The 17,958-nt window shown below is 44.2% G+C and overlaps 1 protein-coding gene across 5 annotated transcripts in view; it reads left to right on the plus strand.

Moving 5' to 3' along the window:
• faf1 (Fas (TNFRSF6) associated factor 1) overlaps positions 1–17,958 on the plus strand; it is a 521,459-nt gene that overhangs the window by 295,853 nt on the left and 207,648 nt on the right. For 4 of the 5 annotated variants that reach the window (XM_070886900.1, XM_070886901.1, XM_070886898.1 and 1 more), the window contains 3 exons: positions 5,593–5,716; positions 14,707–14,793; positions 15,921–15,984. In XM_070886900.1, the coding sequence (XP_070743001.1) occupies positions 5,593–5,716; positions 14,707–14,793; positions 15,921–15,984 (275 nt within the window). The remainder of the gene's footprint in view (positions 1–5,592; positions 5,717–14,706; positions 14,794–15,920; positions 15,985–17,958) is intronic. The other variant, XM_070886899.1, reaches the window with a different exon arrangement.

Below are 17,958 nucleotides of genomic sequence, written 5' to 3' on the forward strand. Positions count from 1 at the left end.
CTTACCGCTGAGCAGTCTTGAAGGACCTAAAATGAGTCCTGTGGCCTGATGCTGACTGTCCATTCCCTGTTGCCACCTCTCATGGCTGCCATCCACAAGCCAACACTGCCTGCCATTCGCCTTTCTCTGAGCTCTACTGCACATGCGCGGCTATTTCAGCGACGTCAAGAATGTCATTTTTTTCCCCGCGCATGCGCAGAAGGCCTGGCTCCTTTTTTCCAGTGCAGACCGAAGGCTCCACCCGCCAAGGCGACTGGCCTCGCTGCACAGCTGCAGATTAGAGGCCAAACATCGGGGAAACTTCGATTTTTTTTTTTTTTCTGGGGCATCTATTTACCTAATTAATAAGAACATAAGTGTTATGTCTTTTAATACTCTTATGAATGACTCCACGAGGTCTAATATTGTACTTGAGCTGTTGTGACCTTAGTTCCATTTATTATAACTCCAGAGTGAGGCACAAGCATGGTGGGCAGCCTTTTATACTGGGCCCTGCACACCAATGCAGATGACCCTCGGGTCTCTCACCGCAGTGCCATCTGGTGGCACACCTTATGTGACTATACAGTTAGTATATATGGTCTACATACATGACATCACTTCTCCCCAAGTCTTTAATGCAAATTGACTCGTACATTGATGGTGACCTGGGCTTTGCTCTTCCTGGTTGACCATTGGAGGGTCGCTTCTAGCTTGGGTAGGTTAGTAGTGAGATTTGTTGCCAGTGGAGGTCCCCGTGGTTTCTGGTTGTGAGTCTATAACTACTCCATTCTCTTTCCCCCCCACCTCCCCACACACACACACACACACACACACACACATCATGCTAATGGCCCGTTACATGCTAGTTGCATTCAAGTTCATCACATGGGTTTTACATTTACATCTTGGTACATTTGTTAGGTGGATTACAGTAGCGTTTCTTTTTGTGTGGTACATTTACATGATCAGTACAGGTACACTGGGACAGTCTCGTTCCAGCACGGCCGGATGAGATCCGGGTCGTCTGGTAGTGGCGCAGCGCCCCATGCTCTTGGCTCCGGGCTCTTGCCATTACTCCTAGTCTTGGGCAGGCCCAAAGACAGTTGATGTGTCTGTGACCTCCCTGACCTTTTTGTTTGCACAGTGTCGCTGCTGCTCCCTGGGACGCAGTCTGAGCAAGTGAGCGTTTCGTCTAAGCGACGGTAGGGTGACCTCGTCTTGTCTAGCAGTTCGCAGGGGACTGCTGACTCACTTTCCTTGAGGGCACCGTGGTGAGCACTCTCTAGTTTGGGATCCTGGCTGGTCCAGGTCCCGTTCGGAGGAGCTGTTGCGGGTGACCCTTCGCTCTTGGGCATAGCCGTGGTGGAGAGTGGGTTTGTGGGCTGCGCCGTTTCCACCCGGGTGGTGGGCAACGGTAGCCGACTGCGAGCATAGGCGCAGTTTACAGTTTCTGGCCCGTGGCAATTCATGCCATCGGGTGCCTGCAATGTTAAACCGATCTGAGGCAGGATATCTCTGCCGGTGCCGCTGCTCTCCGGGGATTGTTTACTTTGCAGCTTGTACTTCTGTCAGCTGTCGGGACACTTTATGATACATTGTTCTGGTCCCAGTGATGCAGGCTACAGCATTGGGTAGCCCGCTGGACCTATATACGACAGTTAGGTGTTCGCCCGCTACATTGGCTGATTGCAATTTGCTCCCGACATCGCTCAACAATATTTTGCTCGTTTCAGCTGGACTTTTACATTGATTACCAATTTCAAGCAGTTCATTCAAAAATGGCGGGTTGCTGGCCTCCTTTAAAATGGCCTTACTACTTTTACCCCAATCATCTTCCTTGCGTTGAACCACGTGTCATTGCTCCATTAACGCTGCACCTCGTGGTTTGGATGCCATCTTTTCCCTGTCCACTATGTCAACTGCCGCGATCCTCTTTCCCAGGGATTCTGCCACTGAAGCTGGGAAGCTGCCGTTGGATCCAACCTTCCTTCCTAGGAGTCCTGCCACTGAAACTGGGAAGGTGCGTTCGGGTCGTCTCAGCCGGATCATCGCCACGCAGTCGTAATGAGCGGTCTGTGCCTCGGGGGCTGTGTGAATCTGCTCTCCGGTCGGTGCCTGGTCCAACCGAAACTGGCGACTTGCTCTGCCTCTGAGCACGGGGGACTCTGATCGCTAGAGAGATGAAGTCTTCCCAGTTCTAATGAATCTTCCCCATCCATCTTCTTCCAAGTAGCGTTGGTCCATCACCTGAAACAATCCACAATGGTAAATTGTGCACCGTGCCATTATGGGATACACTTACATCCGCACTACCAACAACTGATATCAGTTCCTTGGTGTAGGTGCGCAGTTTTGCCTGAACTGGGACCAGCTTGGGTCATTCAGCTTGATCGTTCCATAGCCTCTCAAAGGCTTCCTGGCTCACGACTAACTGACTCGCCCCCGTGTCCACTTCCATGAAGACTGGAACGCCATTTATCTCGACTTCCATTATCACTGGAGGACAATCTGTGGTGCGTATATACTCCATACACTTCGTCCTAGGACTGAGCTGCCTCTCTAGCCGCCATCGTGTAATCAGCGCTGGATTCACAGCCATCTGCTGATTCCTCTTCCACGTGGTGAGTCACAGCTCTTTTGCACATTCGCTGGAGGTGGCCCTTTGTGCTGCAGCCTTTGCACACATAGTCTCTGAACCGACACTGATGAGCCCTGTGATTACCTCCGCAACGCCAGCATGGTGCTACTTGACTTACATTTGCACCCCTTGGCGGACTCTGAATTAAAGGACTCGGGGGGCCTGTACACTCTGCCCTGGGCAGATTCACGTTCAATAGTTCTGCCTGTGAAAGGCGCCATTCTATTTACAGTACTTGCCGGGTTTGAGTCCTGAGAGTGAGTCATCATCTACTTGGAGCTGCAGCTTTTGGTCATGAATGCCTGGCTGATGCTGATGGCCTTCTGCAGAGTGACGGTGGTTTTGGCAGACAGTAGCCTGTGAAGAAGGGCCTCATGACCTATGCCAATTACGAAGACGTCCCGCAACGCATCGGTGAGGGATGTGCCGAATTCACACGGTCCTGCCAGCCTCCTGAGGTCGGCAGCGTACTTCGCGATTTTCTGGCCCTCGGGGCGGCGGTGTGTATAAAATCGATGCCTGGCCGTGAGGATGCTCTCCTTCGGTTTGAGTTGGTCCCGAATTAGCACTTTAAGCTCCTCGTATGACTTGTTCATTGTTTTTTCTGGTGCAAGCAAGTCCCTGACGAGGCCGTAGACCGTGGGCCCACAACTGGTCAAGAGGATAGCTCTGCGCTTATCTGGCAGCATGGCCGGATCATCGCCTACCAGGTCGTTTGCTACAAAATATTGGTCGAGCCGCTCCGTAAAGGCTTCCCAATCTTCACCCTATGAAAACTTTTCTAATGCACTAACGCAAGTCATTTTTGCGTGAATGTTCGTAATCTCATCGCCAGTTGTTATGTCTTTAATACTCTTATGAATGACTCCATGAGATCTAGTATTGTACTTGAACTGTTGTGACCTTAGTCCCATTTATTGTAACTCCAGAGTGAGACACAAGCATGGTGGGCAGCCTTTTATACTGGGCCCTGCATACCTATGCAGGTGACCCTCAGGTTTACCACTGCAATGCCCTCTGGTGGCATACCTTATGTGACTATATAGTTAGCATACATGGTCTACATACATGACAATAAGAAATAGGAACAGGAGCAGGCCATACGGCCCCTCGAGCCTGCTGTGCCATTCAATAAGATCATGGCTGATGTGATCATGGACTCAGCTCCACTTCCCTGCCCGCTCCCCATGATCCCTTAGCCCCTTATCGTTTAAGAAACTTTCTATTTCTGTCTTAAATTTATTCAGTGTCCCAGCTTCCACAGCTCTCTGAAGCAGTGAATTCCACAGATTTACAACCCTCAGAAGAAATTTCTCCTCATCTCTGTTTTAAATGGGTGGCCCCTAATTCTCAGAGCTCTAGTTCTAGTCTCCCCCATCAGTGGAAACATCCTCTCTGCATCCACCTTGTCAAGCCCCCTCATAATCTTATATGTTTCGATAAGGTCACCTCTCATTCTTCTGAATTCCAATGAGTAGAGGCCCAACCTACTCAACCTTACGTGGCGCAACTCCGGCAATACGCTAGAAAACGGGCTTAGGGAAAATTGAGCCCATTAGTAGTAAGTGGACCATTAGTGTACGGGTAAGGCCGCTAAGAGATGATGGAGTGTTGTGGAGCATGAGGGAATGGCAGAGATACTAAAATACTTTGCCTTAGTTTTCACGGAGGAAATCGATATTGGGATTGTAGTACCACCAGAGTAGGGTGTAGAACTGTTAGCGGTGATCATTATTCAAAGAAAAATTGTTCTAAACAAGTTACATAAATTCAATCTTGTGTACCTGATATTTAAGTAAAAGGATTCGGAGGAAAGCTGAGTTTTGGCTAAAATTCCAAAATTCTGCAGAAACAACAAATTATGCCAAAAGATTGGAAGACTTCAAAAGAGAATAAGCCATGAAATTATACACCGGTTTAACTAATTTCAGTTAATGCTAAACTAGTAGATACAAGATGAAATTACTAAGTATTTGGAGAAATATTGAGGCAGAAATTCCGGCCACCCGGGTCCGTACTGAGTGTCTACTGACCCGGGAAGGTATCGGAAAAGCAGGTTTTCAGCGCACAATACGCATGCGCTGGAAACCGGCTTTTCCAGCTTGACAGATCTTCCATATCTCGGGAGCGAGGACATTTGCAAGGGCAAGATTGTGGTATTTACCCATATCTTGTCCAGCAAATGTCCTCAAAACTCTTGCGCCTGATAAAAGCAGGTGCATAGCTTACTTTTACAGGCGTGAGTTTTAAAATACACAAACATTTTAAAATAAATTATAAAAACACATTTTATTGTTTAAAAACCCTTCCCACTACAGTAAGTTTATTTTAAACCTTAAAGGGGAAAAATAGATATTTTTTAAATACATAAATAACTTGAATTTAAATTAATAAAAATATGTTGTGTATTTTTTTTATTTTTCATTATTGGTTTTGTGTGTTTTGGAGGCTGTTTCTCGTTCATAATAACGAGAGTTCCCATTATTATGAATGAGAACATACTTTACCTGATTTGCTACCTAGAGCTATGTGACTGCAGCTCCAGGCCTGCACACGTCTCGATGTGCACGCGCTGCGGCGTGCAGTCAGAGGAGGCCTTCGGACCGGGAACTCTCATGGATGCAGCAGGATAAGGTAAGTGCGCATTTTTTAACAAGTTTTTTACCCGATCGCCCGCAGGACGCAGCCAACCGGGATTTCTGGGCCAATAATTGATCAGGACCAGGATTACAAAAGGACAGGTCGTTCTTGTGCAGCTTTCTAGCATTCTTTGAAGAGAATTGATAAGGGAAATGCAATCGATATTTTATATGCTTATCTTCAGTTTTTTAATGTTGCTATTTTCATATGGTTGAATATTTTGAAATGTTTCATTAGTGCTTTTCCAATTACAAATTGTTTTAAAAATTGTTTTCATTGTAATTGGCCATTGTGAAGTTTATTAACTTGATTGCTTTCAATTCTTTATGCAGTGCACTGATGTTCACATGGTCAGTGACAGTGAGGGAGATGATTTTGAAGATGCTACTGAGTTTGGAGTTGACGATGGTGAACTTTTTGGCATGGTATCTTCGGGATCAAAGAAGTCTCCAATGAGTAAGTTGGTATTACCAATAATATCCAACACTGTCTCTTTTGCATCAAGAAGTTCACCTTTTCTGTTTTCATAGAATCATAGGGCCCAAGTTTCCACACGATAAAAAACTTTTTCGCGCATAAAACGGCGCCCTAAAAAAAAAAAATCGCGATTCTGGAGCGTTCTGCAGCTCCTTGTCTGCCTGGCGCGGCGCCCAGGGGGGCAGAGCCTACACTCGCGCCGATTTTGTAAGTGGGAGGGGGCGGGTAATATTTAAATTAGTTTTTTCCTGCCGGCAACGGTGCGCGTTGGGAGCGTTCGCGCATGCGTAGTGTGAAAAAAACATTGGCACTCGGCCATTTTTGTAGTTCTTTGTAGCTGTTTAATTTTTGAATTTTTTTTTAATAAAAGCACATTGCCATCAGCACTTTCAGCCTTCTCACTGTCTCTCTTTCCCCCCCCCTCCCCCCACGGGAAGAACGGGCACCTCCTCCCCCCCGGGCGGGAAGAACAGGCGCCTCCTCTTTCCCCCCCCCCCCCCCCCCCAGGCGGGAAGAACGGGCCCCTCCTCCTCTCCCCCCCCCCCCCCTCCCCGCGGAAAAGAACGGGCGCCTCCCCCCCCCCCCGCGGGAAAGAACAGGCGCCTCCTCCTCCTCTTTTCCCCCCCCCCCCCCCCCCCGCGGGAAGAACGGGCGCCTCAGGCTGACTGCAGCATTCTCCGTGCCTGAAGCACTTTCACACAGGTAGGAAGATGGTTTATTTAATCTTTTCTTTGCTTATAAATGTTTATTCAGGTTGGATTTATTTGTATAATATTTGTAGAAGTATAAATAAGGATTTATTGTAGAATTTAATGACTTCCCTTTTTCCCCCCCCCACCCCCACCTCGTTCTGGACGCCTAATTTGTAACCTGCGCCTGATTTTTTAATGTGTAGAACAGGTTTTTTCAGTTCTACAAAAATCTTCACTTGCTCCATTCTAACTTAGTTTGGAGTACGTTTTCACTGTGGAAACTTTGAAATCAGGCGTCAGTGGCTGGACACGCCCCCTTTTGAAGAAAAAATTCTGTTCCAAATTAGAACTGTTCTAACTGACTAGAACTGCAGAAAAAAAAATATGGAGAATTGCGATTTCTAAGATAGTCCGTTCTCCACCAGTTGCTCCTAAAAATCAGGCGCAAATCATGTGGAAACTTGGGCCCATAGAATGGTTACAGCACAGAAGGAGGCCAGTCGGCCTGTCGAGTCCATGCCAGTTCGATGCAGGACCACTTCAGCTAGTCCCACTTCCCCGCCCTTTTCTCGTAGCCCTGAAAACTGTTTTCCTTCAGGTACTTATCCAATTTCCCTTTGAAAGCCACAATTGAGTTTGCCTCCACCACCCTTTCTGGTAGTGCATTCCAGATCCTAACCACTCGCTGCATAAAAAAGTTTTCCCTCGTGTCGCATTTGGTTCTTTTGCCAGTCACCTTAAATCTGTGTCCTCTGATTCTCGAAACTTCTGCTAATGGGAACAGTTTCTCTCTATCCACTCTGTCTAAACCCCTCATGATTTTGAACACCTCTATCAAATCTCCTTTCAATCTTCTCTGCTCTAAGGAGAACAACCCCAGCTTCTCTATCCAGATAACTGAAGTTCCTCATCCCTGGAATCATTCTTGTCGATCTTCTGCACCCTCTCTAGTGCCTTCACATTCTTCCTAAAATGCGATGCCCAGAATTGGACACAATACTCCAGTTGAGGCCAAACCAATGTTTTGTAAATGTTCATCATAACTTCCTTGCTTTTGTACTCTCTGCCTCTATTTATGAAGCCCAGGATCCCATATGAATTTTAAACTTCTTTCTCAACCTACCCTGCCACCTTCAACGATTTTTGTACGTATACCCCCAGTCTCTCTCTTCATGCACCCCCTTTAGAAATGTACCCATTAGTTTATATTGCCTTTCCTCATCCTTCCGATCAAGATGTATAACTTCGCACTTTCTGCGTTAAATTTCATCTGCCATGTGTCCGCCCATTTCACCAGCCTGTCTCTGTCTTCTTGAAGACAATCACGATCCTCCTCGCTGTTCACTATACTTCCAAGTTTTGTATCATCTGCAAATTCTGAATTTGTGCCCTGTACACCCAGGTCCAAATCATTAATATATCTAAAGAAAGCAGCGGTCCTAGTCCCGACCCCTGGGAAACACCACTGTATACGTTCCTCCAGTCTAAAAAACAGCCGTTTACCACTACTCTCTGCTTCCTGTCACTTAGCCAATTTCATATCCATGCTGCCACTGTCCCTTTTATTCCATGGGCTTCAACTTTGCTGACAAGCCTAATATGTGGCACTTTTATCAAGCACCTTTTGGAAGTCCATGTACAACACGTCAATTGCATTGCCCTCATCGACCCTCTCTGTTACCTCATCAAAAAACTTAGTTAAGCATGATTTGCCTTTAACCAATCCGTGCTGGTTTTTAAAAAATTAATCCACACTTGTCCAAGAGATTCTTAACTTTGTCCCTGACTCTTGTTCTAAAAGCTTCCCTACTACCGAGGTTAAACACTACCGAGGCCTGCAGTTGCTGGGTTTTCTCTTACACACTCTTTTTGAACAAGGGTGTAACATTTACAATTCCCCAGTCCTCTGGGGCCACCCCTGTAACTAAGGAGGATTAGAAGATTATGGCCAGTATCTCTGCGATTTCCTCATTAACTTCCCTCATCATCCCAGGATGCATCCCATCTAGTCCTGGTGACTTATCAACTTTAAGTACAGCCAGCCTTTCTAGTACCTCCACTTTATCAATTTTTATCTCATCCAGTATGTCCACTACCTCCTCTTTCACTATGACTTTGGCAGCATCCATCTTCTTCCTTGGTATTAATTTGCAAAGTATTAATTTAGTACCTCAGCCATGCCTACTGCTTCCATGCGTAGGTCCCCTTTTTGGTTCCTAATCGGCCCCACTCCTCTTACTCCCCGTAAATTATTTATATACCTCTAGAAGATTTTTGAATTCCTTTTTATGTAAGCTGCCAATCTATTCTCATACTCTCTCATTGCCACTCATTTTCTTTTTCACTTCCCCTCTGAACTTTCTATATTCAGCCTGATTCTCACTTGTATTCTCAACCAGATATCTGTCATATGCGCTCTTTTTCTGCTTCATCTACTCTCTATTTCGTCATCCAGGGAGCTCTGGCTTTAGTTGCCCTACCTTTCCCCATCATGGGAATGTACCTCGACTGTACCCGAACCATCTCTTCTTTAAAAGGCAGCCCATTGTTCGATTACAGTTTTGCCTGCCAATCTTTGATTCTAATTAACCTGGGCCAGATCTATTGTCAGCACACTGAAATTTGCCTTCCTCAGATTAAGTATTTTTACTCTAGATTGCTCCCTGTCCTTTTCCACAGCTAATCTAAACCTTCTGATACTATGATCACTGTTCCCTAAATGTTCCACTACTGACACTTGCTCCACTTGACCTAGCTCATTCCCCAGAATCAGATCCAGCAATGCCTCTTTCCTCGTTGGGCTGAAAACAGATGGATCAAGAAAGTTTTCCTAAACACATTTCAGAAATTCTTCCCCCTCTCTGCCCTTTACACTACAGTTCAACGTCTGAAATCCGAAATCCTCGGGACCGAATCCGTGCAGGATTTCGGGTTTCCCGGATTTCGGACGGATTGAATCTGTGCCAGATTTCGGGTTTTGCCGGATTTCGGACCTCGCCACCCGGCAATCCTCCGCTCCTCGCCACTCGCCGAAATGTCCAGTTTTCGGAGTTCTGGATTCGGGATGTTGCACCTGTATTACTATCCCAGTCTATATTAAGATAATTGAAGTCTCCTATTATCACTACTCTTCTTCTTGCACCTCTCTGTAATCTCCCTGCAAATTTGCTCCTCTATATCTTTCCCACTAGTTGGTGGCCTATAGAACAGTATTGTAATGGCATCTCCTATTATTTCTTAACTCTAACCAAATAGATTCTGTCCTTGACCTCTCCAGGATATTCTCTCTCTCTCCAGCACTGTAACATTCTCCTTAACAAATACTGCCACCCCACCTCCTTTCTTTCCTTCCCTATCTTTCCTGAACATCAGGGAGGCCAAATACCATCCTGAAATCACTTCTGCGGCCGCAGAAATGCCTGTCTTTTCCCCTAACTATCGAATCCCCTATCACTATTGCGTTCCTGATATCCTTCCTTCCCTCTCTCTTCCCCTCTTTCCCCCCCCCCCCCCCCCCCCAGCCTCCTGTACAGTTGAGCCACCATGGTGGACTTGGCTCTGGCTGCATACCCCAGAGGAACCATCGCCCTCACCAGTACTGAATACTGATTTGAGAGCGAGATGCACTTGGGGGACGCCTGCTCTACCTGCCTGGTCCTCCTTGTCTGTCTGACGGTTACCCATTCCCTTTCTGCCTGCACAGTCTTGCGCTGCAGGATGACCACCTGCTGAAATATGCTATCTACGTAATTCTCAATCTCACGGATGCACCGCAGGGACGCCAGCTGCTGCTCAAGCTTCAAAACCCAGAGCTCGAGCTCCTCCAGCCGATGACGCTTCCTGCACACGTGGTTGTCCAGGACACAGGAAGCGTCCTGGATTTCCAACATGGCATAGGATGTGCACTCCATGGGACTGTGGTGTGCTGCCATGCCTCCAGTTATTTGACTATTAACTAACTTACAGAAATAAACTTAAGACTAAGGGGGAAAAATTTATTTTTGCCCGGAAAGCAGTCGATGTCCTCATCAACTGCCATTAATGGCCGCTTGAAATGGCTGCTACGCTAAATGAGGTAAATTGGTGTGGGGGGCATGGTGGTAGGTGGTACAGCGCTAACCTTGGGTGCAATGTGGTCCTGGTAGTGCTGCACGAGTGATCCGGGACCAATTTGTCGTGTTGGTGCAGTGTTGCTGCTTCCCCTAGCATCTGTGTGTGAGGCCGTGAAGCTCACAATGTATTGTGGGCATTGAGAATCTCTGAAATTTAAAGGGCCATGCACGTTGAAGCAAGGGAAAATAAAATGCACTGGCTCAGTACATTTTTCAGCCCTTTCTGTCTTTCAACAAATAAAGATTTAAAAGTAGTTCCAAAGTCAATATTCAGCATTTAAAGTGAAATTACCTTCCTATACACCTTACTAATGCACCTGTTAGCGTAAAGGCACCTCTATTGTTTCTTAACTCTAACCAAATAGATTCTGTCCTTTCCCCCTCCAGGGCATCCTCTCTCTCTCTCAAGCATTGTAACATTCTCCTTAACCAATTGTGCCATCCCACCTTCTTTCTTTCCTGAACACCTTGTATCCAGAAATATTTCGTACCCAATCCTGCCCTTTTTTGAGCCAGGTCTCTGATATCATCACATCATATTCCCATGTGGCTATTTGTGCCTGCAGCTCACCAACCTTATTTACAATGCTTCATAGGTTTAAAGTGCATATTGTGTAAACTCACCTTAGATCCCCTTGTATTCTCTTTTGATCTAACCCCACCTAATACCTTACTATTTCTTACTCTAGTGATATCTGTCTCCCAATCTTTTGTACACTTTGTTTCTCCTTTCTAATGCTGCATCCTGGTGCCCATCCCCTGCAAAATTAGTTTAAACCCTCCCCAACAGCGCTAGCAAATGGTTCCTGAGACATTGCTCCTGGCTCTGTTGAGGTGGAACCCGTCTGTCTTGTACACATCCCACCTCCCCCAGAACCCGTCCCAATGTCTCAGGAACCATCTCTCCAGCCACACATTCAACTGCTCGAACATCCTATTTCTATACTCACTAGCTTGTGGTACTGGGAGTAATCCAGAGCATACTACCTTTGAGATCCTGCTTAATAATCGCTTTCCTGGCTCCCTGAAATCTGCCTGCAGAACCTTAACCCTCTTTCTGCCTATGTCATTGTCTCTGGCACCAGATAGGCAACATACCATCCTGGAATTACATCTGCTGCTGCAGAAACACCTGTCTGTTCCCCTAACTATCGAATCCCCTTCCACTATTGCTGTCCCGATCCTCTTTCTCTTCCCCCGCCCCGCCCCCCAATAATTCCTTGCTTTACCTACCTTTTGTAAGGGTTCATCCCTGCTCCAGCCAGAAATCGGTCCAGCCATGGATTTGTTCAAGTGGAATTTAAGCTTAAAACAGCAGCAGGAGAGAAGGAAGGCAAAGGAGTTAGTGATGAGATAAAAGAAAGAAAAAGAGAGACTTGCATTTATGCAGTGCCTTTCATGACCACTGGACGTCTCAAAGTGCATAACAGCCAATGAAGTACTTTGAGTGTAGTCACTGTTGTAATGTAGGAAACGTGGCAGCCAATTTGCACACAGCAAGCTCCCACAAACAGCAATGTGATAATGACCAGTTCATTTTTTTATGTTGATTGAGGGATAAATATTGCCCAATTCACCGGGGATAACTCCCCTGCTCTTCGAAATAGTGTCCTGGGATCTTTTATGTCCACCTAGGGGCTGGGACCACAACTGTTTACAATATACATGGATGACCTGGAAGAGGGGACAGAGTGTAGTGTAACAAAATTTGCAGATGACACAAAGATTAGTGGGAAAGCGGGTTGTGTAGAGGACACAGAGGCTGCGAAGAGATTTAGATAGGTTAAGCGAATGGGCTAAGGTTTGGCAGATGGAATACAATGTCGGAAAATGTGAGGTCATCCACCTTGGCAAAAAAAACAGTAAAAGGGAATATTATTTGAATGGGGAGAAATTACAACATGCTGCGGTGCAGAGGGACCTGGGGGGGTCCTTGTGCATGAATCCCAAAAAGTTAGTTTACAGGTGCAGCAGGTAATCAGGAAGGCGAATGGAATGTTGGCCTTCATTGCGAGAGGGATGGAGTACAAAAGCAGGGAGGTCCTGCTGCAACTGTACAGGGTATTGGTGAGGCCGCACCTGGAGTACTGCGTGCAGTTTTGGTCACCTTACTTAAAGAAGGATATACTAGCTTTGGAGGGGATACAGAGACGATTGGGGTACTGAAGTTGAATGTTCAGCCATGAACTCATTGAATGGCGGTGCAGGCTAGAAGGGCCGACTCCTGCACCTATTTTCTATGTTTCTACAAGGCTGATTCCAGAGTTGAGGGGGTTACCTTATGATGATAGATTGAGTAGACTGGGTCTTTACTGGTTGAAGTTCAGAAGGATGAGGGGTGATCTTATAGAAACATTTAAAATAATGGAAAGGATAGAGAGGTTGTTTCCACTGGTCGGGGAGACTAGAACTAGGGGGTACAGCCTCCAAATACAGGGGAGCCAATTTAAAACCGAGTTGAGAAGGAATTTCTTCTCCCAGAGGGTTGTGAATCTGTGGAATTCTCTGCCCAGGGAAGCAGTTGAGGCTAGCTCATTGAATGTATTCAAATCACAGATCAATAGATTTTTAACCAATAAGGGAATTAAGGGTTATGGGGAGCGGGCGGGTTAGTGGAGCTGAGTCCACGGCCAGATCAGCCATGATCTTGTTGAGTGGCGGAGGGGCTAGATGGCCGACTCCTGTTCCTAATTCTTATGTTCACTTGAGAGGTTGGTTTAATGTCTCATCCGAAAAACAGCACCTTCGACTGTGCAGCACTCCATCAGCACTGCACTGGAATGTCAGCCTAGATTTATGTGCTCAAGTCCCTGGAGTGGGACCTGAACCCACAACCTTCTGACTCAGGCGAGTGTGCTACCACTGAGCCACAGCTGACAGTAAGGATCAGAGGGATGAATTATTTGAGTGGAGAAGAATGAAGGATAACATAGCCAGGTGAGGGAAAGGGCAGGAGGGGAAAGAAGGCCCCAGGAGGGACCAATAATAGAAAAAGAGAGATCGAGCAATGGGTTTGGGCTGGAGCAGCACCCAAAATGCACATGTGAATGGGCACAAAGCAAATTTGGGTTACAAAGGCGTGGCAGAGATTAGGAGCGACATGTAGCGATAATGAACCGAGTGGTGAGAAGATGATGTGAAAGAGTCCAAAATGAAAGTCTAAAAACCAAGTGCTGTGGTATTATTCAGTTCACTTATAGATATCATGGAGTGAATTTGGAGTATCTACCAACCAATGAACAGGTTCACATTCAGTCATAGAGAGAGCGTAGATCCAGGAACTGTTGGAGGATGAAAGTAATAGCTTGGGTGCTGCTCGAGATTTTCCAGTGCATTGAGGGAGCTAAGAGGGAGTGGTGAATTGACCAGGATCTAGCAGAAGTCCATGGTGGCCTCATGCTAATGGTGCAAAGCAGCAGATTTGATGGACCAGTGCGAGCAAAACCCAGGAATTAAGAGCAACAAAGATCGTGGAGCCAGAGGAGCGTGACGTGTAAATCCAAGCCATCAGGTCCCTTTAAACAGCTGTATAAACATAAGATAAAAGACAAGAAAAGACCAGTTGGTCCACCAAATTGGTATTGTCCTGACATGTTATAACATATGCCGCTGTTAAACCTATCCCATTCCCTCTTCGCTTTATAGTCATGTAATCCCTTGCAAAATCCTGAGGCCAATGTAGGAAGCAACTGTCAGAAATTTGTTTGCAACCCCCATAAGCAATCAAGTGAGCTTCAGAAGACCATGATGATTGGTATCACTGTCGCCATTAGCTCACCTAGGTTTATAACACAAGATGTGTTCCACTTACAGGACCTCATCAAGCTGCTTTTTGAATACTTGCAGCAAATCCACACTCACTGTATGTGCTGGCAACTTATTCCAGAAGCCAATGACTCTGGAAAGAAGCACTTCCTAGCGTATAACCTAACTATGCTTTAATAACTTGTAATGATGTCCCCTCATCCTCCCTTGCTATCTAGCTCGAATAACCTATCCATATAGACAAAATCTAATCCCTTTATTATTTTAAAGATCTTATCATATCCCCTTGAAATCGATGCTTATCCAAAGTAAAAAGTCCTTGTTCTGTAAACCTCTCCTGATAACTAAGGGCCTTTAAACTCGGTTTCAGTTAAGTTTTCCTCCTCTGAACCTTTTCCAGGACCTTTATGTCACCCACCATGTGAAGGGACCAACATTGAACACAGCATTTTAGATGCAGTCAAACCATGGCCTTATACAAGCAAAGGTTTGTACTTCTAGATTTTTATTTGATTGACCTAGATTTAAATATAAAATCCAGGTTTCATGATACCCCTTGTGATTTTTTTTCCTTTGGTCATGATAAATGGAAGATGGCTTCATATAACTGGAGATAAATTTACTTCACATTGATGAAGTTACTCATTTCAGTACATTCAGAAGGGCCTTAAGTGTAATTTAAAGACGAGAAATCTGCCAATACTTTAGGTTTTAACTCCAGATACAGTTGTATTTGATGAATTTTATATGTGTGAAATTCATGTATAATAGAACTTGATTGTTACAAACTGTTGCTACCAAAACCATACTCGCTACCTCAACTCCTTACCCCACATTCTTCACAGTTCATGCAGAGTCACATTAAGAAATCTGGAGGTAACAATGCACAACTGCTGCAGGCACTGTACAATCAAAATGTACAATTGGTTCATGAAAAATATGTATGGATGCACTTTTGAGAATTTTTTTTTTAAACTAGAAAAAATAAGTTATTTTATTTTTCCCTTGGAGCATAGCAGAATGTCCATGAAAGTTGTTGAACCTCTAAGCTGAACTCCTTTACCAGTACCTCCACAAAACATTGTAAAACATAGTTTTGAGTATATCTAGTCTCTTATATTTTTGGCTTATGTTTATACAATGCTGTTTTCAACCGTAATTAAAAATATTTACTTTACTACTTAGATTCATTTGTGATTGCAACATATATGATTTGCAGTTTTAAATCCCAGATCATTTTCATCAATCCTGTAGTTTTAATTAAAAAATGTAAATGATTGGTAGGAATTGTTCAGCAATTTTAAAGTGAGTAGATACCACTGAACTTAGTTATTCATGTCATCAACTGGTCCTCAAAACGTTGTGGGGTCAAGTGGGCAGCAGTTGTTAATTTTTTTTCATTTGACCTATCATTTTATGAACTTTGAATGCAATACTAAAATATTGTGTAAATGAAATATGATTTTACAATAGACTTGTGATGTGTAACAGTATAACTGTACTTTATGCAATACAAATCTCATCTGGACAGTTCCTAACTTGTGGAGTTTTGGAACATTTGCAAATTTCTCTGTGATCCAGAAAGTTAACTTTAAACTCTTATTTCTATTTTAGTGCCCGATGATGCTGAAAATGAGGGAGATGCCTTATTACAATTTACTGCAGAGTTTTCTTCAAGGTACAGTTATTTTTTCCATTAATGAAGAAGTCCATGCCATTTTTAAAATCTGTTAAGGAAAAATCTTCTCTCATATAGAGAGCAATTTTCAATTGTCAGTCGCAATAAAAATAAATCCATTTGCAACAGTTACTGCAATGACATGCAAACAGTGGACGAATGAGAAATTTTAATGGGATGGGAAAGATTGCAACTTCTAATAAAAATTACTTTCTGAAAAGTTTGAATGTCACTGATAAATAAAGCTGCAAGAATGTGGTGGAGAAGGTAAACTAGACTGTATATTCCTGGAGATCGAAAGTTAATGACTTGGGGAGGAGAAAATCCCAGAAAACAAAATTATAAACATTAGGAGAATAAGTGGCTGATTCCAAGCCAGATCAATGAGATGGAAGTGTTTGCAAGGGTGTTGTATAAATTGAGTTTGGGCAATCTCAGCCCTATTCTTAGGAGGTGTTGGTCCATAGCATAAAAATATCTACAAATTGGCACTAATTTGGAGATTTTTCCCTCCACATTGGGTACAGTAGAGGGTGCTCTGAAGTTAAGTGAGAGAGCATTTAAAGCAAAGTTAAAAAAAATTACTTTGCATCTGACCTATGCGATACCTATTCTGGAAATGTTTGATGCTGGGTGGGGGGAAAAAAAAGCTTTAACCATACGTTGTAATATCCCTTAATTCATTCAACATGAGCTTTTACATATCCATATTGAATGCATATTTTCGAAATGTGTGTGTGTGTGAGAGATAGCAGATTTTGCAGTAGGAATAATGATGAGGCTATCTGTTCTCGCTGTTGGTAAGGAGTAAATCGGACAGCAACTTCCTGCGTCTGCAAATGCGCAATGAAACATGGAAATCAGGAATTTGCTGTTCGAGTTGCCCTGCTCCTTCACTACACCAGTACCTCGCCGAGAGACTCTGCATTCAAGCATATGAAGGGTGTGAAGTTGCAGTACTTAACCACACGATACCCACTAAACACGCCAAAGAAAAGTTAGGGCTAGTCCATTCAAGTGTATGTGATTTTTTTTTTAATGGTGTGATAAGTCTTAATTGCTACCAAACAAGCTATCTGCAACAGAGAATTTATTTTTACCAGTGTGGAATATCATTGTCAGTTTTAATTATTATTTGAGAAAAACTCTCTCTCTCTCTCTCTCTCTCTCTCTCTCTCTCTCTCAACCCCATCAATTTCTCCCTCTCTATTTTGCTTTCTGCACATGATTTTACATTGAATTAAATATTCTAACTTACACTCCTGGTTTAGACTCTGCATGCCTCAGTAAGAATTCATCAATCTGATTGGTTGACGAGACAGGCTGTTGCTTGTCCTTTCCACACAAGTCCCAGATCCTCTGTATAGGCTCCCGGTGACTGTAAGTTGCCACGCAAATGGCCACGAAAAATCTGTGGGCAGCTGTAAACGTAATGAACGGCGAGTACCATTCCTTCGCCACAGACCGCAAAATCATTTAAAATCGAACAGTTCTAGTTCGATAAGAGATGCAACCAACAGAAGCTGAAAAAGATTGTGCACATCAGAGAATAGTTGCAAAACTTTGAATAGCTATATGAAAGAAATGTTACAGTGCAGAAAGTTTGTCAAAATGCAATAAAGTTTGCAAATTATTCTATAACATACACAGTCTGACAAATGAATGAGTCCCAGCGAAAGGAAGGAAAAACACTTAACCAACAAGCCAACATTAGAATGTTGTTTTCCTTCATTTCACTGAATGCACTATTCGTTCTCAGTTATAGCTGTTTAAATCCCCAATGTTTGCATATTTTGTGATCGTTTCTACTAAAAGTATTCTATTTTCTCTGATGGACCCACGTCCACTTCAACATCGTTTCTGTCAGAAATAGGTTCAGTTATACTCAGTTTATCTATTGCAATTGATCTTTAACTGTTTTGCTAGCTTACAATATTTTAACTGTTGGTACTGATCTTCATCATCATCAGTTTT

This window comes from Pristiophorus japonicus, chromosome 8 (genome assembly GCF_044704955.1).
Source record: "Pristiophorus japonicus isolate sPriJap1 chromosome 8, sPriJap1.hap1, whole genome shotgun sequence".
NCBI classification, from domain to species: Eukaryota; Metazoa; Chordata; class Chondrichthyes; family Pristiophoridae; genus Pristiophorus; species Pristiophorus japonicus.